The following is a 27,645-nucleotide window of genomic DNA, read 5'->3' on the forward strand; positions in this document are numbered from 1 at the left end:
TTTTTTTTTTTTTTAAAGATTTTATTTATTTATTTGAGAGAGAGAGAATGAGAGAGAGCACATGAGAGGGGGGAGGGTCAGAGGGAGAAGCAGACTCCCTGCCGAGCAGGGAGCCTGATGCAGGACTCGATCCAGGGACTCCAGGATCATGACCTGAGCCGAAGGCAGTCGCTTAACCAACTGAGCCACCCAGGCGCCCGGTCTGTAGTTTTCTTGTGATGCCTTTGTTTGGCTTTGGTATCAGGGTAAACCTGACCTCATAGAATGAGTTAGGAAGTGTTACCTCATCCTCCAGTTTGGAATAATTTAAGGATTAGTCTTAGTTCTTCAAATGTATCACTAATTATTTCCTCTGTTCCTTGGCTTTTCTTTGTTGGAGGTTTTTTGATTACTGATTTAATCTTTTTACTTATAGTTCTATTCAGATTTTCTATTTCTTCTTGAGTCAGTTCTTTTGTACTTTGTATGCTTCTAGGAATTTGTCCATTTCATCTAGGTTATTTAGTTGGCATAGTATTCTATAATTTTTTCTATTTCTGTAAGGTTGGCAGTGGTATCTCTATTTTCATTCATGGTTTTAGTAACTTGAGTGTTCTCTCTTTTTCGTCTGGTAAAGGTTTGTCAGTTTTGAACTTTCCAAGGATTTTCCAGCTTCTGTTTTTATTGTTTCTATTATTTTTCTAGTCTATATTTTTTATTTGCTCTGATTTTTAATTTCTTCCTTCTGCTTGGCCTGTATGTAGTTTCCTCTTCTTTTTTCTGTAAGGTGGAAGGTTAGGTTATTGGTTTGAGATCTTTATTCTTTTTAATACAGTTATTTACAGCTATATTCCATAAATTTTGGGATATTGTATTTTTGTTTTCATTTATCTTAAAATATTTTTTATTTTTCCCTCTGAGTTTTTCTTACTGTTTTCAAGTGTGTTGTTTAATTTCCACATTTCCAGATTTCCTTTTGTTACTGATTTCTAATTTCATTCCACTGTGGTCAGAGAAGATATTTTGTATAATTTCAATCTTCTAACATTTACGAGACTTGATTTGTGGCTAACATACAGTTTATCCATGTTCACTTGAGAAGAATGTATATTCTGTTGTTGTTTAGTGGAGTGTTGTATAAAATATCTATTAGGCCTAGTTGGTTTAAGTGTTCAGATTTTCAATTTCCTCATTTATCTTCTGTCTGGTTGTTTTATCCATTATTGAAATGGAGTATTGAAGTCTCTAAGTATTGTAGAACTGTTTATTTTTCCCTTCAGTTCTGTCAGTTTTCGATTCATCTATTTTGGACCTCTGTTGCTATATGTACATATATAATTCTTTTATCTCTTTTAGGGGATTTACCCTTTTATCATTCTGCAATTTTTTGGTCTCTTGTAACAGTTTTTGTTTTAAAGTCTATTTTGTCTGACATTAGTGTGGACACTACAGTTCTTTTTTGATTACTATTTGAATAGAATACATTTTTCCATCCTTTTACTTTTAACCCATGTGTGTCCTTGGATCTAAAGCGAGTCTCTTATAGACACTATGTAATTTGATCATCTTTTTGTTCCATTCCTTCATTCTCTGTTTCTAAATTGGAGAGTTTAATGTTTTTATATTTGATGTAATTACTGATAAGGAAAGACTTCTGCCATTTTCTTATTTGTTTTTTCTGTCTTATACTTTTTGTTGAGTTCCTCCATTGCTGCTCTTTGTATTAGATATTTGTAGTGTACTATTTTGATTCCCTTCTCTTTTCTTCATGTGTGTGTATATTTAGTTACTTTGTTAATATTTGCTGTGGGGTTATAATTAACATCATAATTTAACAGTCTAGTTTGAGTTAATACTGTTCTGTTGATCTTGAGCCTATTGATGGTAGTACTCCCTGTCAGAAATGCCTGTAGTGTTTTCCTAGGCACACATTACTTATGGCAAGCTACACAGATATTTCTGCTACCAGGGCCCCTATGTATAGCTGGGCCAGGTCTTCTGCTTCTTATTATGACATATGTAGCACACCAAGCACCATCTAGCTAGGTTGAGGGTAGAGAGAAAGAGTCTGGGAGCTCTGCCTTTATTAGAGTCCAAGGGTGGAGTGTCTAGGGTTTTGCAGGTTTACTCTCTATTGGCTAATTTAAAGCAGAAAAGCAGGAATTAGGGCATAAGAAGGGAGAAACAGGGTCACTCAAGCAGTCAGTTATATCTAGGTAACCTGGGGTTTTCTGAGAGACCTTAATTGGTGGTGGTTGTTTTTTTTAGTAGCTGTGTCATACAGCTGGCAATATGTTTATTCAGGATAAATGTTTTTTTTTTTTGAAATGGGCGTCATGGCAATTAAAAGCTTAATATTAGACATACTACAATCAAAAAAGCTTATTGTCAAACACTTAAACTACAAATACCAATATAGTTTCAGTGGTATATAAAACCTTGGTTCCTATAGTTATGTTGTTATTGTCACAACTTAGACTTTTATGTGCTTTGTGCCCTTTCATAAAGATTTATAACTATTATTTTATGTAGTTGCCTTTCAGTCGTGTAGAAAATAAAAGGGGTACAAGCCCAAAATACATTAATTCTGAATTTTATATTTACCTACATAAATACCTATCTTTATTGGTGTTTTTTATTTCTTCTTGTGGTTTCAAACTATTGGCTCATGTTCTTTCAGTTCAGCCTGAAGAGCTCCCTCTAGCATTTCTTACAGTTAGGTCTGCTAGTGTCATACTCCCTCAGTTTTTGTTTATCTGGAAATATTTTAATTTCTCCATCATTTTTGAAGAATAGTTTTGCCAGATATACTGCTTTCTTTCAGCACTTTAAATACGTTATCTCATTGCCTTTTGGCTTACATAGTTTCTGACGTGAAATCAGTTGTTAAACTTTTTGAGAATCCTTTGTACGTGATGAATTGCTTTTTTTGCTGCTTCCAGGGTTCTCTCTTTGTCTTCTGACAATTTGATTATAATGTGTCTGGGTGTAGAGTCTTTGAGTTAATCTTACTGGTGTTCATTGAGTTTATGAATGTCTAGATTTATCTTTCATCAGGTTTGTCAGGGAACAGCATTGTTTTATTGATTTTTAAACATTTTTTAAAGATTTTATTTATTAGATCGAGCATGCACAAATGGTGGGGGGGGCAGAGGAAGAGGGACAAGCAGACTCCCCACTGAGCAGGGAGCCCGACATGGGGCTCAATCCCAGGACCTTGAGAATATGACCTGAGCTGAAGGCAGATGCTTAACTGACTGAGCCACTGAGGTGCCCCAGCATTGTTATATTTAGACTGAAATTTCTATCTTACCTTCCTTGGCCTGTGATTATAGTTTTGGCTCAGTTTTTTAAAAGACTTTGCTATACTACTGGGTTTCTTCTGTACAACTTTGGGTTTCTTCTGTACACATGCAGCTTTGTGGTTAACTTGGGATTTTTGTCACTTTATATACAGTTAGAGGTCTTCTTTTCTGATCCTTCCTTTACTCTTTGACTTAGAGTCCCCTTTCCTTGGTTCTCTGGCTGGAAAGATAGAGTTTCTCTCAGAGTTAGAGCCACCTCTGCTGCTATCACTTTTGTATAACTGGGGCTAATTTATTTTATTTTATTTTTAAGATTTATTTATTTTACAGGGGGAGGGGCAAAGGGAGAGGGAGAGACAGAATCCTAAGGAGACTCCCCGCTGAGTGTGTAGCCTGATGTGGGCTTGATCCCATGATTCTGAGATCATGACCTGAGCCTAAACCAAGAGTCAGGTGCTTAACCAGCTGAGCCACCCAGGTGCCCCTGGGGCTACTTTTATGGTGAAGTGTTAAGAAAAAGGTAGCAAGGATTCCTTTCACACTCTGGTCACAGAGTTCTCTTTGCTAGTTCTACTGGCTGAAAAATGGTTTCATTTTCAGGCTTTTAGGTGCCTATATAGCTGTCACTTTGCAGCTCTGTGACTGAGGCTGTATTTGGAACTTGGCCAGCAGAGAGGAAAGAGAAAAGGGAAAGAAAAGAAAATCCCAAATGAGGATTCTTCTCATATTCTGTTTCACATTCTGTCCAGAAAGATGGCTTTCTCTCTGTGTTTTAGTTGTACCTTACGTATACTTCTGCACAGGGGCCATCCTGTTCCATGATGGGAGATAAAAGGAGAAAAACCTCAGGAAACTCATTACTTTTATTAGTCATTCTTTTTTTTAAAGATTTTGGTTTTTTTATTATTTATTTGAGGGAGAGAGAGTGAGAGAGCATGGGGGGGGTCAGAGGGAGAAGCAGACTCCCCGCTGAGCAGGGAGCCTGATGCGGGACTCCATCCCTGGATGCCAGGATCATGACCTGAGCTGAAGGCAGTCGCTTAACCAACTGAGGCACCCAGGTGTCCCTATTAGTCATTCTTTAAGTTTTGGCTCACCTCCCCAGTCCATCTGTTATTAACCTTTTAGAGTCCTTAGTTAGTTGCTTTTTGTATGTTGTCCCGAGGTTTTAGTTGTCATGAGTGGGAGTGAGAAGTTTTAGTGGGCTTAACTCCATCTTTGCTGGTGATTCTTAAACATATATTTTATTTCTCACTAGACCCTTGGAAGAGGAATGATAGTTGTGCAGAGGAGGCAGTTATTTTCCCCAGGTTCAAGATTTAAGCACAGTAGAGTTTTTAGCTTAGATGTCTACAACTTCTGGCTGCATGGAGGTTTATCATTTTAGGTCATAGTTGTGATAGGAATCATTTATATACTACTTACTCTGTTTCAGATCTTGTTCCCAAAACTTTACCTATACTTGTTTGGTCCTCACAGTAACTCTGTCAGGTCAATACTATATTATCTCAATTTTAAAGATAAGGAAATTGGGGGGTCTGGGTGGCTGAGCCTTCAGCTCAGGTCATGATCTCAGGGTCCTGGGATCGAGCCCGTGTCAGCTCTCTGCTCAGCAGGGGTCTGCTTCTCCCTCTCCCTCTGCCCCTCCCCCTGCTCGTTGTTCTAACTCTCTCTCTCTGTCCCTCTATCAAATCTTAAAAAAAATAAAGATAAGGAAATTGAGGTACAGAGAGAGAGAGAGAGGTTAGGTAATTTGCACAAGGTTACATAGATAATAAATGGTGGAGCCATGATTTAAACTTAGCATAAGATAGTTTAGTTTTAGAGAACATGTGCTTGTTAAAATTTTCACTTAGTATTATGGAAATTTTCATATACAGACCAAAGTAGAAAATACTATAATGAACCTGCCCCCTGCCATGTATCATTCAACCAGTTTTAATAGTTTTCAATATTCTGCCTTTCTTGTTTCTTTCACCAACTTTGTTTTTGATAAAGTATCTGAAAGCAAATTCTAGATATCATTTTAGTTATAAACACTAAAGTATGTATCTAAAATGCATAATAGATTTTAAAACATAATATAACTACAGTATGAATATAACCACTATATAATCAAAACCTACAAAGTGAAGACTAATTTTCTTTAAATCATCTAGTATCTATTTTGTGTTCAGTTTTATCTGATTGTCTCAGAAGAATCTTCTTATAGTCCAGTTCAGGATTTCAATATGGTCCACATATTGTATTTGTTGATACATATCTTAATTGTAAAAATTCTGTATTGGTTCTAATCCTTTACCCTAGTCATCTTTTTGTGATTTTAACTTTTTTTTTTTAAGGATTTTATTTATTTATTTGACAGAGAGAGACACAGCGAGAGAGGGAACACAAGCAGGGGGAGTGGGAGAGGGAGAAGCAGGCTTCCCGCTGAGCAGGGAGCCCGATGTGGGCCTCAATCCCAATCGTGACCCAAATGAAGGCAGATGCTTAATGACTGAGCCACCCGGGCACCCGCGATTTTAACTTTTTAAAACTCTTAAAAATAAGCCTTTTATTTTAGAATAATCTGAGAAAAGTTGCAAAGATAGTAGAGTTTCCACATATTCCTCAACTATTTTCAATTTTCCCTAATTTGATTATCTTACATTACCATGGTACATTTACCAAAACTGTGAAATCAGCATCAGTATAGTTCTTCTGTTGATGTTTTTCCAATTCAGGATTGCATTAGTTGTCATTTCTCCTTATTCTCCTCTGATCTGTGATAGTTTCTCAGTCTTTCCTTTTTTTTCTGACCTTGAATTTTTTGAGGAGTTCTTATCAGGTATTTTGTAGGATGTCCCATAGTTAGCATATATGATATTTTTCTCAGGATTTGATTGGGGTCATGAATTTCTGGAAGAAATACCATAGAGGTAAAATGTCTCTTATGATTTATTTTCATTATTCTTTTAAAAAATTATATAAAAGTTCACCAGGCTCCAAGGTCAAAACTGTAAAACTATATACCTTTTTTTATTTTAAAGATTTTATTTATTTATTTGACAGAGAGATAGAACAAGTAGGCAGAGAGGCAGGCAGAAGGAGAGGGAGAAGCAGGCTCCCCGCTGAGCAGGGAGCCTGATGCAGGGCTCGATCCCAGGACTCTGGGATCATGACCTGAGCCGAAGGCAGCCGCTTAACCAACTGAGCCACCCAGACGCCCCTATATACCTTTAAAGTAGTTTCACTTTCATCATTTTTCCCTTCCTACTCTTTTCTCCCTTCCCCTAAAGGTAAGCATTTTTATTAATTTTTGGTTTCTCCTTCCCATCATTTTTTTTTTTAAATATTGGTAAACTCTGTTCCCTCTGCTTCCCCACTCCATCTTTTTACATGAAAGGTGATATTAGCACATGTTCTTAGCTTTCATACTGTACTTCCTCTTTAGGGTACTCCTTAACAATGACTTTTCTAATAATGGCCCTTGTATTCAAGATGGTTTTCTGTTTTAAAAGTTAATTTTTTCGGGGGCTCCTGGGTGGCTCAGTCATTGAGCGTCTGCCTTCAGCTCCAGTTATGGTCCCAGGGTCCTGGAATCGAGCCCCGCGTCGGGCTCCCTGCTCTGTGGGGAGCCTGCTTCTCCCTCTCCCACTCCCCTTGCTTGTGTTCCTCTCTCTCTCTGTCTCTCTCTGTCAAATAAATAAATAAAATCTTAAAAAAAAGTTAATTTTCTCTAACTAATAGAACCTTTTCCTGTGCCTTTAAAGTGTTTAGCACATATTATATGGTTCCTTTTTTATTTACAGATATTTTCCAATTTATCCCTGGATGAGCGTTGCCTTTCTGCCTCATTGGTTTGCAAGTACTGGCGTGACCTTTGTTTAGATTTCCAGTTTTGGAAGCAACTGGATCTTAGTAGTCGTCAGCAGGTATGGAATCTAATTCTAAGAAACACTCACTTTGACCTACTCAAAAAATATCTTTATTCCTCTTCAGAAATCACTTCTTTCATGTTATAGTTTTTAAGATAGTTCAAGTGGATTATAATTTATAATTCCACGCTTTAGTAATTTTTTGTGTGTGAATTATGTTAAGCTAGGTTCTTGTGGTAAAGAAGGTATTTTTTAATGTGGATTGGTAATTTTGGGTTGCTTCTTAATCTTTGTCTAAGTCTTCTTCATCTTCTCCCTTTTTTCATTACCTTCAAAGAAAGTTATTAAACTTTTTGCCTTTTTTGGGGGGGGTTGTATCATTAATATTAGTTTAATAGAAAACGATGGCAAATGTTTATATAGTACTACTGATATGCTATATACTGTTCTGTGGGCTTTACACATAATAAAGCATTTGATCCTTCTAACAATGTCATGAGTCGATACAATTATTACTCCTTTTAATATATTATTGCACTATTGATAGTATTCCTATACTGTTGTTATAGGTGAATAGTATAAATATACAGTTGTTATAGTTGAAGAAATAGAAGCAAAATGGGTTAAGATACCTTGTTTTAATTTTCCAGTCCTCCCTATTGCCTGGCTTCCTAGTGTGTTTATATGGTGGCATAGATTAGGAAAAAAGGTAGAGTTAGTAGTATTTATTGCAAACAATTTGTTGGAATTGTTGGATTCTTCTTTTAGACCTGGTTGTTAGTACTTGGCATTGGAAATACATAAAATTATCCAATAAGAATAGGATTTTATTGGAGTACTGAACCTGCTCTAAATTCTTCCATGATATTTTTAGGTAGTGGTGTGCTGGTACATGCTGAACAACTAGCTGTGTATTATAGTATTTGCTAGTTTCTGTGGTGCAAATTCTCCCACCATGGCCAATTTCAGGCTACCAATGTGATAACCACTGAATGCAGGGATGTCACTGATTTGGAAAGAGGTATACATTACAGGCTCTTGTAAGTTCGTATAAGCCAACTTCAGCACACCACTGGTAGTTTGTGTGTGTGTGTGTGTGTGTGTGTAACTCATACACTTTAAACAAAATAAGCGAATTCCTGAGCATTTGTATGTAAGTTTCCTTTTTGTTTTTCTGCCTCGTTGGTTAGAAGTTGAAATAATTACAGAGTTAGTAATTTCCCTGCCTGGGTCCATGAAATTTGTGTCTAGGAAAATGGTGAGTATTTAGTTAGTTGTTGCTGGTCGAGTGGAAAGAAGTAATGTGAAATAATACATTGGCTCTTTACTTCATTAGTCTTGGATATCTGAGCTATTTGTTTTAAACTCAGACTAAGAATAGCTTTTCACCCCTACTGGTAGTTAGGTCTGGAGATGGAAAAAAAAGAAAATAAAAGGAGAGGTATGTCATAATTGTAGCTTTGAAGGTAACTGCATTTTTTTTTGCTTTTTCCAACAAGCATAAAGGTAGTTGCAGCCTTGGCTCTTACTCTTAGTGCTCCTGAACACTCCAGTTCTTTCCTTCTTCTGTTCTAAATTTCATCATGTGCATTTTCTTTCACCATTATTTGTACTCAAGGGACTTGAATAATATTAACTTTGTTTTCTTTTTTCTTTTTATTTTTTTGTTAACGTTTACTTGATGCACAATGTTACGTTAGTTTCAGGTGTACAACATAGTGCTTAGACAATTCTGTATGTTCTGCTGTGCTCATCACCATACAGCGCTGTTGCCACACCATTGACTATATTCCCAGTACTGTACCTTTCATCCCTGTGATTTATTCATTCCATGATTGGGTAGGGAATATGTAGAGGTTGATTTTTTAAAAATTATGTTTAAAATTCAGATGGCCATGTGAGTTTTTAACCACATGAATTTTAAGGTTACTTATATTTAAATATGTTTTGAGTTTTCTGATAAGAGCTATTTGATATGGACATTTGTATGTAATCTTTCGTGTGCTGATAAACAAAATGATATATTTTCTAAGCTATGAATTCGTTATATGAGGTAGTATTCTGAAATAAGTAGTAAAACAATTAAAATTTATATTTTGTGGTAGGTATCATCTAATTTGATTAGGTATAATAAGTTACGATTCATATAGCATGATGACTGATACACTATTTGCTGGGCTAAAAATAGAGAACAGAACATTTAAAATCTCAATACAGTTTTGTTTATGTGGATTTTTTGGTGAGTTTGAAGTTAAAGTAACTTTCCTAATAAGGATAGATCTTTAGGCTTCTTTTTTTTTTTTAAAAGATTTTATTTATTTATTTGAGAGAGAGAATGAGAGAGAGCACATGAGAGGGAGGAGCAGACTCCCTGCTGAGCAGGGAGCCCGATGCGGGACTCGATCCTGGGACTCCAGGATCATAACCCAAGCCGAAGGCAGTTGCTTAACCAACTGAGCCACCCAGGCGCCCAGATCTTTAGGCTTCTAATGAAAACTAACACATATGTTCTTGCTTGGTGTTTTTTGACAGCACTTCTGACACCAAATGTGTGGAGTTTTTTTCATTCTAACAAATTCTCTGATAACACCTGGGTGTCCAACAATTCAGTTCAATTCTGAAACTAACTCCTGGGGTTAGTGCAAAGCCTCTCAGGTTATTGGCTTAGTCCCGTAAGCCTGTCTCCACTTCATAGGCCAGTCACAAGTCCCAGGAGTCACCTGTACTTCTCACTGACCAGCTCTTAATTCAGGAGTTCCCTTGACCCTTTCCTCAGGTTTGATAATTTGCCAGAATGACTTACAGAACTCAGGAAAATACTTACGTTTACTGGTTTATTGTAAAGGATACAACTTAAGACTGGCCAGATGGAAAAGATGCATAGGACAAGATAAGTGGAGGAGAAGATGTGGCACTTCTGTTCAGTCTGTGGGCATGTCACCCTCCCAGCACTTTAAGGTGTTCACCAACCCAGAAGCTTGTCAAATCTCAATGTTTAAGAGTTTTTATAACCCAGTCTCTACCTCTCCTACCCTCCTAGGAAGTCAGGGTTTGGGGTTGAAAGTTGCCACCCTCTAATCACATGCTGTTTGGTCTTTCTGGTGACCAGTCCCCATCCTGAAGCTATCGGGGAGCCTCAACTTAAGTTATTTCATTAGTATAAACTCCTGTGTGGTCAAAAGGGGCTTGTTATGAATAAGAAAAGACACTCCTCTTAATCAGGAAATTCCAAGAGTTTTAGGAACTCTGTTCCAGGAACTGCAAGAAAGACCAAGTATGTATTTTATATTATACCACAGTCCTTGTTATGTTTAATATTAAATAAGAAGGTTTTCTTTTGATTGTGCTATTATATTATTTATTAGGGAAAATTTAATAAAAGAAAGGAAAGTAAGTTTCCTACTTGTAACAAAAGTTTAAATTTATTGCTTTTTTTCTCTCATAGGTCACTGATGAATTATTGGAAAAAATTGCATCAAGAAGTCAGAATATAATTGAAATCAACATTTCTGATTGTCGCAGTATGTCTGATACTGGCGTATGTGTTTTAGCATTTAAGTGTCCTGGACTTCTTAGGTATACAGCCTACAGGTGTAAACAGCTTTCTGACACTTCTATTATTGCGGTTGCCTCTCATTGTCCTTTACTTCAGAAAGTTCATGTAGGCAACCAGGACAAACTTACTGATGAAGGACTCAAACAGGTAAATTTTAGCATCTGTAAAATGGTTTTACTCTGATTAACTCAAAATGTTTGCTTGAAGCTACACTTTAAAAGATTATTTTGTTAAAAATAATGCACAGAGACTAAAATAAGCCATCTTTTTTTTTTTTTTTGTACCCATGAATGTTTGTTTTAGTGAACTAGAATGTCATGGTTATAATTGGTAAGTTAACTTTGTTGTGTTTTGTAGTGAGTGCCTGAACTTCTGTGACAAGCCATTTATTAATTCTTTTGTTACTTAAATTTTATACCAAATTTTGCTTTAGGTACCAGTAGTGTGCAGTTTGGGTCAGCATGAGATTGTAAAAATTAACTTTTAATTCCCCTTTTATGTTACTAGAAGATACACTTATGTGCTTTAAAATGTATGTTTTAAGGCATAAATGGAAGTCCAAATTAAAGAGTATAAAATGAAGTAAAAGGTGGTCATTACCTATATTGAAAAAAATACTTGTATTGAAAATACTGTTATATGTATTTTTTTCTTTGATGCACTTGCTTTGGAAATGGCGTTTAAGATTTCTTGTCTCAGAGTGGATTATTCATTCAGTGAATATTGAATGGATTCCAGTGCCAGGCCCTGAATTTGTGAATATTTAGTTATGTTCCCACTATTGTACTAGGCACTTACTGTATTTTAACATTTAACCCTTGAAATAACTTTGTGAAATAGTTGGTATTAAACTCATTTTATAAAGGAAGAAATTAAGGCTTGGAGAGGTTAACTTGCCTAATGTTTAGCAAATGATGGAGTTGGGATATAAAGCCTGGATTCTTCAAAATCTCTTCCATCTTTAAACTTTTCCACTCCAGTAGACCTACTCTAAAATACCTTGAATAAAGGGGCCATGGACATTTGCCATTCTACCTACCGTTCCTTTGGCAAAAATTTTTGGAAGAAAGAATTAATAATTTCATTCAAGAACTTTGTCAGGATTAATGTTTAAATTCAGAATTGGGGTGCAGTTCTGACATTTCCCAATGAAAGCAGAATATCAGTAAAGGCCTAGATTTAAATCTGATCTGCAATGAACTTAGAAATAAATTGAAGAGCCCTAAATTTATTTTTATTTTTATTTTTTTTTAGATTTTTTTTTATTTATTTGAGAGAGAGAATGAGAGAGAGAGAGCACATGAGAGGGGGGAGGGTCAGAGGGAGAAGCAGACTCCCTGCTGAGCAGGGAGCCCGATGCGGGACTCGATCCTGGGACTCCAGGATCATGACCTGAGCCGAAGGCAGTTGCTCAACCAACTGAGCCACCCAGGCGCCCCAAGAGCCCTAAATTTAAACACTACGTATGAATTAATTGGAAGCTCAGTATTAGATGAAATTTGAGAATATTCTGTCCTAAAAAGTACTGGGTGTGTCAGTCCAATTTATATATTAAGAATGCTAAAATGTATATGGGAGCCTGTTCTGTCTGTAAAGGGAAATTGTGCAGTAACAGTGTTACTTGTTTTAATATTTGTCCTGATCCATTTCTTTTATATATAGGATTACTCACTAGCAGCATGAAGTTCTTTTTTTTTTTTTTTTTTAAGATTTTATTTATTTATTTGAGAGAGAGAGAGCACACCATGAGCAGGGGAGGGGCAGAGGGAGAGGGAGAAGCAGATTCCCCACTGAGCAGGGAGCCCTATGCCGGGGCTTAATCCCAGGACCCTGAGAACATGACCTGAGCTGAAGGCAGACACTTAACCGACTGAGCCACCCAGGTGCCCTGTGCTATGAGGTTCTTAAATGTATTAGAACAAAATAATCTTTAATGGGGAAATTATAAATTTTATTGACATGGTACGATTTTTTTATGGTAGAAATGTCCCAGCAAATTATACTTCACAGTGAAACATTTTTAAAGGTCTGTGTATTTATTAAGAAATGGACTAAAACTGTTGTATATTTAAATATGATATAATATGAATAGGTAACAATTGAGCAGAATGTTAAGGGTGTTCCTATAAGAATAAGATCCATAGTTATGGTTGAAATAAAGGGAAAATAAAAAGTCCTTTAAGGAGCTAGACTTAAATATGCCAGTCAAGTATCATGAATTTATCTTATCTTTACAACTTTGAGATTAATTATGTTAAATCTTCCCTAGAATGTAAGGTATTTTGAAACCCATTAATTTATGATAAATTAGATGTTTGCTTCAGATTTTCATGGTTTCTGAATTATAAATTAGTTATATATGAGGTAATCTGATAAAAGTAGTAAAACAGTCTAAATCTTTTTCATCCATAAGTAACTTTCTTAAGTAATTAAATTATGTTAAGTAATTACATAGGAACTTCATTGCAGTATATTTTCCTATACATAATACTTTCCTATGCTCAATGTATTATGTACTATAGCAGGGTGTGTCCTATTTTAGCTTCTTTTTTCTGATAGAATAGTGTTGTGGTATAGTAGAAAGAGAATGGCCTTCATATATACATAAAATAGAATAAAAGTTTAGTGAAGCAATGCATAGCATTATATACAGTATACATTAATATTTTCTGTTCTATACTATTATGTTATATAAATGTTGGCTTGACCCACTCAGTAAATTTATTTCATGTCCCATTGATGTTTGATGAGGTGTGCTGTGGAATATGCTATAGTTTGTGAACTAACAATTTAGAAATATTATATAATGTTTCACAGACCTAGAATGGAACTGTTCATGAATGATGGATTTTCATGGGATTATTTTTTCTTTTTTTACTCAAACATAGCATTTGATTGAATGGTTGATCCTTCAGCTAAAGTTGCAGGGTTTTGGGTTTTTTTTTCCCCTCTTCTGTTAGTAAAAACTGACAAATGTTTTAGAATGGTATACATGTATTGATGATAACGTCTTTATATTTCCATCATAATAGTTATAATTTTAATTGACTTTAGCAAATACATGAAATGTATTTTTGAGTTCTATATGTTTTTAAAAGTAGTTACATAAAGTATTTCAATTTGGAGTTCTAATGGATCTAAATTTTAGTATTTTAAATATTGCATTCTACTTAACAATGTTTCTCAAACTTAGGTGAAACACCTAAATATCAGACTGTTCTTAGCTAAACAATATGTTCTTTGTGAAATACCACCTTGAAATCTTGATATTTTTATTTCCATAAAAATATTTATTTGAGAGAGAGAGCACGAGAAGTGGGAGGGTCAGAGGGAGAAGCAGACTCCCCACTGAGTGGGGACCTGACACGGGGCTCGATCCCGGTACTCCAGTATCATGACCTAAGCCGAAGGAAGACTCCTAACCGACTGAGCCACCTAGGTGCCCCAAGAGTCTCATTTTAGATACAGACAGAATGAGGTTGAAAGTAAAAGGATGGAAAAAGATATTCCATTCAAATGCTAAAAACCAAAGAGAGCTGGAGTAGCCATATTATCAGAAAAAAATCAATTTTAAGTCAAAAAAGTTTGTTATATATTGATGCAGGCTTCAATTCCTCAGGAAGATGGAACAATTATAAGCATATATGTACTTAACAACAGAGTGTAATACATGAAGCAAAAATGGAAAGATTTGAAGGGAGTGATAGGTAGTAGTTCTCCATTAATAATTGGAGACTTTAATACTGCATTTCAGTGATGAATAGAACAACCAGACTGAAGATCAACAAAGAAATAGAGGATGTGAACAATGCTCTAAACCAGTTATACCTAAAACAGACATATTAATACACTGTACAACAGAATATATATCCTTTTCAAGGGCACATGGAACATTTTTTTTTTAAAGATTTTATTTATTTGACAGAGAGATACACAGCAAGAGAGGGAACACAAGCAGGAGGAGTGGGAGAAGGAGAAGCAGGCTCTCTGCAGGCTCCCCGCAGAGCAGGGAGCCTGATGTGGGGCTCGATCCCAGGACCCTGGGATCATAACCTGAGCTGAAGGCAGATGTTTAACAACTGAGCCACCCATGTGCCCCAAGGGCACATGGAACATTTTCAAGATTAGACCATATTTGGACCACAAAACAAGTGTTAATAAGTTCAAAAACATTAAAATCATGCAAGTGTCTTCTGTGATCACAAGGAAACAAATCTAGAAATCAGTACCAAAGGAAAACTCAAAAATATGTAAATATGTGGAAATTAAACAACATACTCTTACACAATCAGTGGGTCATAGAGGAAATCATAAGAGAAATTGGAAAATACCTTGAAGTGAATGAAAATTAAGATGCAATATACCAAAAGTTATGAGATGCAGCAAAAGCAGTGCTCAGAGGGAAATTCATGGCTGTGAAAGCTTACATTACAAAGGAAGAAAAATCTAAGATAACCGAGAAAACTTTTAAAGGAAGAAAAATCTGAAATTAGTAACCTAAATGCATACCTGAAGGAACTTGAAAAAGAAGAGCAAACTAAACCCAAAGTTAGCAGAAGGAAGGTAATAATGATCAGAGCAGAGATAAATGAAGTAGGAAAAGGAACAACTATAGAGAAAATGGGTGAGACCACAACTAGTTTTTCTGAAAATATTAACAAAAATGACAAACCTTTAAGTAGTCTAAGAAAAAAAGAGGGAAGACTCAACTTACTAAATCAGAAATTTAAGCATGAACATTACCACCAACTTTATAGAAATAAAAAGGGTTCTAGAAAATGATGAGCAATTATACACCAACAAACTGGAGAGCCTAGATGAAATGGGCAAATTCCTAGAAATACACAAATTACAAAAACCAACCCAAGAAGAAGTAAAAAATCTGAATAGACTTCTAACAAGTAAAGGAGATTGAACCAGTAATACAAATCCTCCCAACAAAGAAAAGACAGAGACCAGATGGCTTCTCTGGTGGATTTGCTGAATCATGTAAAGAGTTAATACCATTCCTCCTTAAACTTCCAAAATGTTTGAGGCAGCAGTACTTCCTAACTCCTATGAGGACAGTATAACCCTGATTCTGAAGCCAGACAAGGAACTACCAGAAAAGACAACTATAGACCAATATCCTTAATGAGTATAAATGCAAAAATTCTCAACAAAATAGCAAACAGAAGCCAGCAGCATATTGAAAGTGATTTATTCCTTGATTGCAAGTGTGGCTCAGCATATAAAAATAGATCAATCTAATATACCACATTACTAGAGTGGAGGAAGAAAAATATAATCCTCTTAATTGGTATAGAAAATGCATTTGGTGATTCCAGTACCTTTCCATGATAGAATCACTCAATAAACTAGGAATAGAAGGATACTTCCTCAACATAAGAAAGCCCATTTATGACAAAATTTGGTTAATACCATACTCAGTGGTGAATGATTGAAAATTTCCCCTAAGTTCAGGAACAAAACCAGGATGCCCATTTTGGAAATTCCAGCCGGAGTAATTGGGCAAGAAAAAGAAATGAAAGGCATTAAAATTGGAAAAGAAGTAAGACTATCTCAGTCTGCAGATGACATGGTTTTATACAGCATACCTCAGAGATACTGCAGGTTCGGTTCTAGACCACTGCAGTAAAGTCAGTATTGCCATAAAGCAAGTCAAATGAATTTGATTTCCCAGTGCATATAAAAGTTAAGCTTACACTAAATTGTAGTCTGCTAAGTGTGCAATACATTATGTCTAAAACAATAATGCACATACCTTAATTAAAAGCTACTTTATTATTGGAAAGTGCTAACCATCATCTGAGCTTTCAGGGAGTCATAATCTTTTTGCTGGTGGTTTTGCCTTGGTGTTGCTGGCACTGATCAGGGTGGTGGTTGCTTAAGTTTTGGGTGGCTGTGGCAGTTCCTTAAAATAAGACAGTAGTGAAGTTTGCTGCATCAGTTGCTTTTTCCTTCATGAATGATTTCTCTGTAGCATGCAGTGCTGTTTGATAGCATTTTACCCACGGTAGAAATTCTTTCAAAATTGGAGTCAATCCTCTAAAACCCCACTGCTACTTTATTAGCTAAGTTTATATAATATTCTAAAACTTTTGCTGTCATTTCAACAACCTTCACAGCATCTTCACCAGGAGTAGATTCCATCTTAAGACTTTCTTTGCTTATCCATAAGAAGCAACTCTTCATCTGTTAATGTTTTATCATGAGATTGCAGCAATTCTCTCACATCTTCAGGCTCCACTTCACATTCTAAAGAAAGTATAAGTGTATATCTTTATGACCTTGAATTTGGTCATGATTTCTTAAATATGACACCAAAAGGACAGGCAACAATGTAAAAAACATAAACTGGACTTGATTAAAATTAAAAACTTGTGTTTCGATGAATATTCTCAGAGAGTGAACAGACAACCCACAAAATGAAAATATTTGTAAATCGTATATCTGAAAAGGGTTTAATATCTAGAATATCTAAAGGACTATTACAGCTCAAGATCAACAGAACCTCTCCCAAGAACTCAATTGTAAAGTGGGCAAAATACTTGAATTGAATATACTTTTATCCAAAGAAGACATACAAATGGCTAAGAAGCACATGAAAAGATACTCAACATCATTAGTCATGAGAGAATTGCAAATCAAAACCACAATGAGTTGCCACTTTACACCTTCTCTGATATAAATAAGCCCAAACAAACCAAAAAAACCCAGAAAATAACAAAGTGTTGCTTTGGATATGGAGGAATTGGAACTTTGTACATTGCTGGTGGGAATGTAAAATGGGGCACCTGTGTGGAAAACATTTTGTTGGTTCCTCAAAAGATTACAGAATTACCATATGACTCAGCAATTCTACCCTAAATATATACCCCACATAATTGAAAACAGTGACTGAAATAGGTACTTATTTATATTAATTTTCATAGCAACATTATTCATAATAGTCAAGGTGTGGAAGCAACCCAAGTGGCCATAAAGAGATGAGTGAGTAAACAAAATATATGTATGTGTGTAATGGAATATTATTTAGCCATATAATGGAACGAAATGCTGATACAGGTTACCACATGAATGAACCTTGAAAACATATGCAAAGTTAAATAGGCTAGACATAAAGAACAAACATAGTATGATTCTACTTATATAAAATATCTAAAATAGACAAATTCATAGAGATGTAACATAAATAGAGGTTTTCAGGGGTTGGGGGAATTAGGGAATGGGGAGTTGCTTAATGGGTAGAGAGTTTGGGGTGATGATAAAGTTTTGGAAATAGATATGGTGATGGTTGCATAACACTGTGAGTGTAATTAATGTCGCTGAATTAAATACCTAAATATGAGTAAAATGGCAATTTTTATGTTCTATATATTTTACCACAAAGGAGAAAAAGAAATATGTGCTTCTAGGTTCTAGATTTGTATAAGATAAAGGAAAATGTCAGTCTCATCTAATCTATCTTTACATATCCCAGTGATGTTCAGTCAATTAGGGAATGTATTGAGCATCTACTTTGTGTCAGGCACTATTCATATATTCTACCTATATTTTCATATGTTTAATTCCTTTTGTGATTCACATCCACTCTGTGAGATAGGTATTAATCCTTTTTTATAGACAGAGGAAGCAGTTACAGAGAGATTATAAGTAACTTATCTGAGGTGAAGTAGTAAGTGATAGGACTGACACTCCTATCCAGGGGTGTCTAGAGTTCATACTAAATCTACTTAGTTCTTCCCTCCACTTTTCAGATGACATGGCACATGTTTTATCCCTATAATGATAATTGATGTTTATTAGACTGAAAAACTAGAGATCTTGAAAAGCCTTTTTTATCAAAATGTGTTTAGTTAAAGGATATTTTAAGTATTCTCTTTCTAAATTAGCATCACAAGTAAATATATGTTGGTTGCTTTTTGTATATGCTACACAGTTGAGTCTTCACAACAGCACTGAGATGGTATTTCAAGGTGAAAAATGGAATCTCTTGTAAGTTAAGGAACTTGTCCAAGTTCATATAGCTGGGAAGGTACGGAGCCAATATTCTCTTTCAATTCTGCTTGATCTCTGAATCATATCATGTGGTATCATGTCTAGGATTTTATGCTGGGATGTCCAATTCTAGAGAGTCCAATGACTAGAGAGTATTTTTCATCTATAACTAGAAATGTAGAGCCTTTATTATAACACCAAGAGGCTTTTTTGTCCTGGAAATTCATCTTTATAGCATTTCTGCAACATTCCCTTTACATGGACCCTAATGAATAGTTTTCTAATAGCTTCCTTCTTTATCCATTAATAATAATTAATAATGATACATTTATTAAGCACTTTTATATGTCTTACAGTATGCTACTTAGCATTTCTATGTGCACTGTCATTTTTTAATCTTCTCAACAACTCTGTGAGTATAGGTAGGCATTGTTATAATTCAGTATAAGCCTGATGGGCCTGAGAATAGAAATGTGTATCATAAACATTTTCATTAAAAAACTATATAAATGTCATTCATTAGTGAGTCTTTTGATATATGGTTAAGGCCTTTTTCTAGAGTTAGAGATGGAAAGAGTTTGGACTTTTTTTTCCTTAAACTATAACAATGATGTGGCCTCCGTGATTTTTAGTTGTTTTTTCATTGAAATGGTACAGGAACTTAAAACTACTAATGAAGAAATATGAGTGCAGCTTTGTTCAGAATGTGATTTTTCCAGTATAGATCTTCTTCAGCTTACCATGGGATTACATTCAATGAATCCATCATAAATTGAAAATCCCCGAAGTCAAAAATGCATTTAGATTTTTTTTAGAGGAGAGGGAAGGGCAAAGGGAGAAGGGAGAGAGAGAATATTTTTATTTTTTTAAAGAGTTATTTTTTTAAGTTATTTGAGAGAGAGAGCAAAGTGAGTGAGAGAACATGAGTTGGGGGGGAGGGGCAGAGGGAGAGGGAGAAGCAGACTCCCTGCTGAGCAGGCAGCCTGATGCAGGGGGCCCCCGGACCCTGAGATCATGACCTGAGCCAAAGGCAGATGCTGAACCCACTGAGCCACCCAGGTACCCAGGGAGAGAGAGAATTGTAAGCAGGCTCCATGCCCAGTATGGAACCAGGTGCTGGGACTGGATCTCTCGACCCTGAGATCATACCCGAACTGAAATAAGAGTCTGATGCCTAACCAACTGAGCCACCCAGGTGCCTCCAAAAATGTATTTAATACACCCACCCTACCTAACATCATAGCCTAGCTGACCTTAAACTTGCTCAGAGAACCCTTACATTAGCTTACAGCTGGGCAAAAAATGTGTAACACAAAGTTTATCTTGTAATAAAGTATTGAATATCTCATGTAATTTATTGAATATTGTATGAAAGTGAAAAACAGAATGGCTGTATGGGTTAGAATGATTTTAAGTGCACTGGTTGTTTACTGTTGTGATTACATGGCTGACTGGGAACTGCAGTTCCCTGCTGCTGCCCAGCGTCAAGAGAGAGTATCTTACTGCATATTGCCAGGCTGGAAAAAGATCAAAGTTCAAAATTCGAAGTAAGGCTGAATGTGTATTGTTTTCACACCATCTTAAAGTAAAGAAATCATAAGTCAAACCATCCTAAGTTGGGGACCATATGGTTGTCTTACCCAAAACTAATTCAACAGCAGCTTTTTATGGCTTGCTTTCATTGAATGCAAAACATTCAACCTAGTTTTTATAGCAACAGCTTTCTTTTTCCTTCTCATTAAGTCAGTTTATTTATTTCTTAATGTAATTATGTTATAAAAATTACAATCAGAAAAAACAGGTTTGGGAACAAACATCCCTGCTTCTTGGTAGTTTCTTTCCTCACTTTTATTGACACTTGCTATTTCAGTGTGTTGATAACATTTACCATTTTAACCATTTTTAAGCATACAGTTCAGTGGCATTAAGTACATTTACAATGTTGTGTAACTATCACCAATATCTATTTCTAGATCTTTTTCATTATTCCAAAGAGTAATTCTATACCAATTAAACAATTACTTTGTATCCTCCTTTCTTTCTCCCTCATCTCCCAGTAAGCTATTTTGAGTTCTCTTTTTATGAATTCTATGCCTGTTCTAGCTATCCCATGTAAGTGGAATCATACAATATTAATTATTTTGTGTCTGGCTTATTTCACTTGACATGTTTTCAAGGTTCATGTATGTTGTAGCATATAACAGTTTCATTCCTTTCCATGGCTGACTAATATTCCATTGTATGTATAAACTACATTTTTTTCTATTCATCTGTTGATAGACACTTAATAGCTTTCTGTGTTTTTAAAGTTAAATTGGAAAAGTTTTGTTCACAATATTTTCCTAGTTGAAACATTAGTGACAGAGGCTTTTGGGGAATTAGTGCTAACATAGCATTTTTGTTGGTTTTCTAAAAAATAAAATATCTTTTCAGTGTAATAGAGTAATCAAGTGATTAGTCCATATATGTTAAAATATATTATTGCATATATGAATTTTCATTTACTTTGAATTTTAATTATACACCATGCCAATACAATGAAAAAAACTAGTATTGGTACATATTTTGGGAACTATGTGGCATATTTTCATTGTATTGAATGGAATTTTTTTTAAATAAAGCAAAGTTGAATGATATAAATGTAGGGAAAAGATTCAAATTTGAGTCCTTAAAGTGGGTCAGATGAGTGGCATTTTGAAAAATTTGCATTGCTTTCTTCCATATCTCATTGTCTGTGCTACTGTACTACAAATGATGAAACTAATGAATCAAATTATAAAATTGACATTTTTATGATTTTTATAAATATGAACAGTTAGCCTAGATGGGTGAAGTTGCTAGAAGATACGGATTGAATTTTATTCACTGTTCTCATTTGCATGTGTATAATAATTACAGTGGTGACAGTTGGGAGTGGAAAGTAGAAGGAATAACTTTGCTTTTCTATCGAAGGCAGCATATTTTAAAAATATTTTCTTAATAATGGTTTTGAGCAACTTTCATGTTGACATTGGAAAACCTAATCTTGTTTTTATCCCATAACACTGTTGTTTCAGTTGTCTAGATCCATTGTCCATTGACATGGATTGTTGTTGATTTTTCAGTTTGTTAAGATTTTGTTTTATTATAAAAATAACCTGGTGATAACAGATAGCTTCTTTTTTTTTTTTTTTTAAGATTTATTTATTTATTTTAGAGAGCGTGAGAGATAGCGAGCAAGTGGTGGGGAGGGGCAGACAGAGAGGGGGAGAGAGAATCTCAAGCAGACTCCCCGCTGAGCGTGGAGCTCTATGTGGGGCTCGATCTCACAACCCTGAGATCACGACCTGAGCCGAAACCAAGAGTTGGCTGCTTAACTGACTGATCCACCCAGGCACCCCACAGATGGCTTCTTAAAACAGATTCTCTTTTATAAATTCTCAAGGGTAGTGTGCAATATTTTAATTAAAATTTGAAATGGCTGGGAAAGTCATCTCCCAACATTTTATAGAAAAACTCGAAAAAAAGCTTTGGATGTGTTTGAGCAAATTTATGAATAATCTTGAATGATTATTATAAAGAAGAAGAGAATGAATCAAGAACAATCCATTTTCTATTTATTTACTTCAGTTCATTTGTAGTTCTGATTGCTGTCACATGTGAAAATGAACTATGGCTTAATGGGTGGATGGAGTGGATTCTTTTAAGTGATGGAGTGACCACCGGCACCCTTTTCATTAAACACTTTCCTTCAGGGTGGGTGCCTTTGACACATTATATTTCTTCCTGAGTTATAGAGGGGTCTTCTATCACTATTCATCTGACTTTTACCTTTTATAGGTACCCAGATACTGAACTGATGTTGGTAAAAATTCAGAACTTCTTAAATGATATACTTGGGTTCTATGTCTTAGGTCCATAAGACCATTTACTTGGGTGAAGAGTGAGAGTTAGGACTATACCTGGTATGAATGCCAGATACAAGTAGCAATGAAGGGCAGGCTGGGTGAGAATGGAGAGGTGTGGTTGGAGCTAAAATTCCACAAGGTTGATAATCTCCATTACCTGGAAGGGCCCACAAGCAGCAGTTTCCCAGTACCCAACCAAGGTAAGTGGTGATATTCATCTAGTCATTATCAACCAGATAGGTATTTTTATCTGATGATGAGTAGTTAACATTTCAGAGTGTTCTTTGGTAAGGTAGAAAGTAATATGGAGATAATTTTGAGGTGTTTGTAGATCCTTTAGGTACTGATTTTTGCTGGGATAAGAATTAATGAGGGTAAACTATTTACTTGATACAGAAGGAGATGGATTATAATTTAGGGTTTTCTACCTTGGCACTGGTTCCTGTGGGGGTTTCTTCTAGTGGATTTCTGCTCTGATAAGTTGTTTTTCTGTGTCCACCTTTTTGTCCCTCCAATTTCGGGGACAGAGGTTTTCTTTGTAACCTCACTTCTCTAAGAAGAGTTGTTGATTTTTCAGTTTGTTAAGCTTTTTACTGGTTGTTAGTATGGAGTGGTGACTTCTAAGTTCCTCACATGCTAGACTGGAAACTGCAGGTTGATTTTTTTTTTTTTTTAGGCATTACTATTGTATGATGATCTTGATCTTATTTATACTCAGTTTTATGCTTTCATATGGTATATTTGTGGAAAGTCCAAGGTCTTTAACTTGAATAATCTAGAATAGTCCTTTACTGGAGCTTGGTTCTTACTCCATAGTACCACCTTTTTGGTACCTCATCTGGTAGCCAGGACTCTCCATCTTGGTAGGGCCAGAGCTTCAATGTCTCTAGCACAGTCTTTCTGAATAGAGAATTCCATACCTAGAAGAGTTACATACCCCTTCTATGGTTTTTAGGTAGAGGACTGATTGAACTAAATTTAGGGCATGCTGACAGGGATATGCATATAAGGCTTGGTTGATGCCCTCTGAATGTTTTCCTATGGACAGTGGACAAGACAGTTGCAGCATTGAGAGATCTGAACAACATTAGCAAAACTGGGGAATATACTGGATAAAATGATTGATTCTCCAATGACTGTATAGTTGGAACCCTAGGACATTTATAGTTGGGGTAATGTGATTAGTTCAGATAGGCACTCATGGAAATGCAGTCTTGTCTCTCATGCCCAGTGATGATGTCTAGAATAGAACATCAATTTCTGCAGTGAGAATAAATGATAGTAATTATTCCCTGAGACACTCTTTTCTGATAAGTTTCTGGGGCTCTCCTACTGCTAATGTCTGTTGAAGCCATCCACATCGTTCTTATTTGTGTATGGCTACCCATGTAGCCCCTACTTATATGTAAAGTCATTTGTTTGTGTATAAGTCCATCAAAGACACTTGTTAAGGTCAAAATACCAGGTAATCAGCTTAAAACGTTCTTGTAGGCTGCAGCAGTGTGACTTACATGTGTTAACATGAGACTCTGCCAACCTGTCTACACAAACTAATGTCTAAGACCCTACCAGATACTTATTCACTCCTTTTTTTTTTTTAAGGTTTTATTTATTTAAGAGAGAGAAAGCTTGAGTGCATGAGCGGGGGAGGGGGGGAGGGGCAAAGGGAGAAGCAGACTCCCTGCTGAGCAGGGAGCCCAATGTGGGGCTTGATCCCAGGACCCTGAGAGCATGACCTGAGCCAAAGGCAGACGCTTAACTGACTGAGCCACCTAGGCACTCCTCATTCACTCCTTCTGTGTAGATTCTGTTGTATATTTCAGTGATCCTGGTTGGTGCTCTAAGTGTTGAGGCCTCTTTACTTCCTAGGATCTGAACAGATTAAAAGGAAAAAGGAATAGAGATAGAGGAAAAATATCAAATCAACTTTATTACTCAGAAAGGCTAGATTGGAGAATACTGCTTAGAAATAGAGTTAAATGGGCTTGTTAACTCCAGAGTTTGACCAGCAGACCCACTCATCATCACCTAGGCCAGACCAGCAGAGTGGCCTGCAAATGTAGAAGGGATGCTCATTTGCCATGGGCAGTTTGTTTCCGGGGAAAGAAGGATAGAGATGAGCTGAACATGTCCAGTTCATTAAACACAAATTAATCAGTGGAGAGACAAGGAATTAGACAAATTGGACTTTCTTCAGAAGGAAGCAATTCCCTTCCAAGCCCATCTGTATTTTCTTGATTTATCCATTTTAGGCTATCTAGGCTGATTCCTTACTATGGAAGATGAGAATTTAGCTTATTTACCCTTCCTTGTCTAGGATCCTATTTTCTTATCTTCCCAAATAATTCTTTTAAATTTTGATTAAATAAGTATTTGGTATTTGTATTTTATAATTATGTACCTGCCTTTTTTTTCTCTATGGAATTTTGTTATTATTGCAATTAATATTGCAATTGTCTTTTCGTCCCCTTTAGTTTACTTATTTTTAATGGTCTTAACACAAATGGAGCTAAAAGTTTTTCCACAGTTGCGTTAGTATATTGATCTATAGATACTTAGTCAAGTATATCTTCTTATAGCAGATTTTCTGGGGATAGTCTGAAGGCACCATTTTGGACTTTTTGCATACACGTGCTCTTGCATTAATGGTCATCTGAGTATCTTAACCTTTACCATTATCTTTAAGGTTTTCCTGATCTTGTAGTTGTATTAGATATCCTATTAGATGTCCTCTGTTCTTTCTTTTGGTGTACTCTTATGTTTTGTAGAGCACAGATTCTAGTAGTTTCCTGATAAAGAATATATGGGAGGTAAATCTTTTGAGAACTTGCATGTCTGAAAACGTTTCTGTTCTATCCTCACACGTAATTCATAGTCTGAATCCTGAGTATAGGATCCTAGGTTTGAAGTGCTTTTCCTTCAGAATTTGATTGGCATTGCTCTGTTGCCTTCTCTCAGTGTTGTCATTAAGAAATTTGAAGCCTTTTTAATCCAAACCCTTTGTATGCAATCTGTTTGTTTCTGGAAGTCTGTAGAATCTTTTTTGTACTCTTTAATTCTGACATTTTGTGTTGATTTGCCTTGCCATGGGTCTGTTTTTGTCATTTGTGCTGGACATGTAAGTGAGCCCTTTCAGTCCATACCATTTCATCCTGGAACATTTTATGGAATTATTTATTTGAATTTCTTCATTTTCACCTTATAAACTTTCACATCATCCCCACGTTTTTAGCAGTATGCTTTTGCTGTCAGCTATGCATGGTGTACCCCAGTCCAAAAACCCTGTGTTTTACTGACCCCAGTGAACTCGTCTTTTTGCTTTGTGGGAGAGTGGACTTTGCAGTGATGGGGAGGTGATCTGAGTGGTTAACTACTCTTTAAATAGACTTTAAAGAATCCTGGTGTTTTTAATGCCTACTGCATCCTCAGTGACAGACGTGTGTGAGCCTATGAGGAATTTTGTTGTGATTATCAAGTTGCTTTTACTTTTTGTCCACTGTTGGCTTTGGAGTCAGCCTTTTTAGGTGTAAGTAATGTGCCATTGTACATTTGTTCTTGAAATATATGTGCTTTTATGCATTATAAGATCTGGTAGTGGATCTAATGAATATAATGAATACTGATGAACAAAAATGGTGTTTCATGATATCTGCAACAGCAGTAATATTACAGTACACAAAATCATATGTACTGCTAAAATACTGTGATTTTTTTGTTTACATTAATAAGTGAAGCAAAGGTTAGAGTTCATTTAGAGGATAGTATGAAAATTAAAATGTACTCCTTTTTCTCATCTGCTTTCCTGGAATCCCTGAAGTCTATCTGTGGACCCAATTTAGAATTCCTGAATTGATTGGAACATGGTGGTATATGAGACCATAATCATGGTTTCCCACATTCGTCCATTTTTCTCAAAGAGGCCTCTTTACATTACATAACCAGGATTAGCCTTTTCATTCATTCAACAAATATTTACTGAGTATCAGCTCAGTTAAGCATGAGACACTGGGCTGCAGGGATAGTTAGTTATCAGGCAAACTTCTGTCTTCATGGAGTTTACATTTCTAGTGGAATATGTAGTTGGTTATAGTGTGGCCTAGATGAAAATAACATAGTGTAACTATATCAGTGCTCCTGGAAAAATAACTGAATTCACATATCATTGCTTTACTTGAAACTAGAACTTGAAAGTTTTATTTAATCATTAAAGTAACATTTATTTTTAAAAAGATGTGAGAAGATTGATAGGCAGAAAAGAAAAAAAAACATGCATTACTGCACTAATCAGAAAAAAGCACTGTTAACACCTTGGTGTAATTTCAGTCTCCTTTCTATACACACATGCACGTATGTATATTTATGCATAATTTGTTAATGAAAATTGGATTATATTATAAAAACTTGTGTAAAATTTTCATTTTTGTCAAGTGTGTACTTCATTTTTAATGGATGTATAATATTCAGTTTTCTGAAAACACTGTAATTTGTATCTTTAGGTTGTTTTCTATGCTTCACTATTAAAAAAATCCCTTTTGCTAATTTCTTATAGCTAAATCTTAACCAAATACTTTTATTTAATTCCAACAGTTTATTAAAAAATTTATATAGAAAATTCAAAAGAATTTTACAGTGAACACCTATATATCCACTACCTCGATTGTATAATTAACATCTTTTTTTGTATTTCTTTTAAGTTTTTATTTTAATTGCAGTTAACATACAGCATTATGTTAGTTTTAGGTGTACACTATAGTAATTCAGCAGTTCCATACATCTCCCTGTGCTCATCATGACAAGTGCACTCCTTAAACCTCATCACCATTTAACCCATCCCCCTACCCTATAACATTTTAGTATGCTTACTTTATCACATAATCTATCCACTTATCTATCCCTCTGTAGTTAATTTTTTGGTAAAGCTGAGTCATATTTTTTCATTTATGCTGAGTAGCCCTCCAGGAAGTTTTTAGTATTAATTTATACTCTTACCGGTGGTATATTGCACACTTCGAATCCTTGCTGACACTGAGTTTTATTATTTAATGTAATTTTTTAGATAA

The 27,645-nt window shown here is 35.5% G+C and overlaps 1 protein-coding gene across 4 annotated transcripts in view; it reads left to right on the plus strand.

Annotated features, from left to right (window-relative positions):
* FBXL17 (F-box and leucine rich repeat protein 17) overlaps positions 1–27,645 on the plus strand; it is a 459,233-nt gene that overhangs the window by 11,119 nt on the left and 420,469 nt on the right. For all 4 annotated transcript variants that reach the window (XM_081826475.1, XM_081826474.1, XM_081826476.1 and 1 more), the window contains exons 2-3: positions 7,076–7,198; positions 10,587–10,844. In XM_081826475.1, coding sequence (XP_081682601.1) covers positions 7,076–7,198; positions 10,587–10,844 — 381 coding nt within the window. The remainder of the gene's footprint in view (positions 1–7,075; positions 7,199–10,586; positions 10,845–27,645) is intronic.

Source organism: Leptonychotes weddellii, chromosome 7, assembly GCF_054177405.1.
Source record: "Leptonychotes weddellii isolate Sample4059 chromosome 7, ASM5417740v2, whole genome shotgun sequence".
In the NCBI taxonomy this organism is placed as follows: Eukaryota; Metazoa; Chordata; class Mammalia; order Carnivora; family Phocidae; genus Leptonychotes; species Leptonychotes weddellii.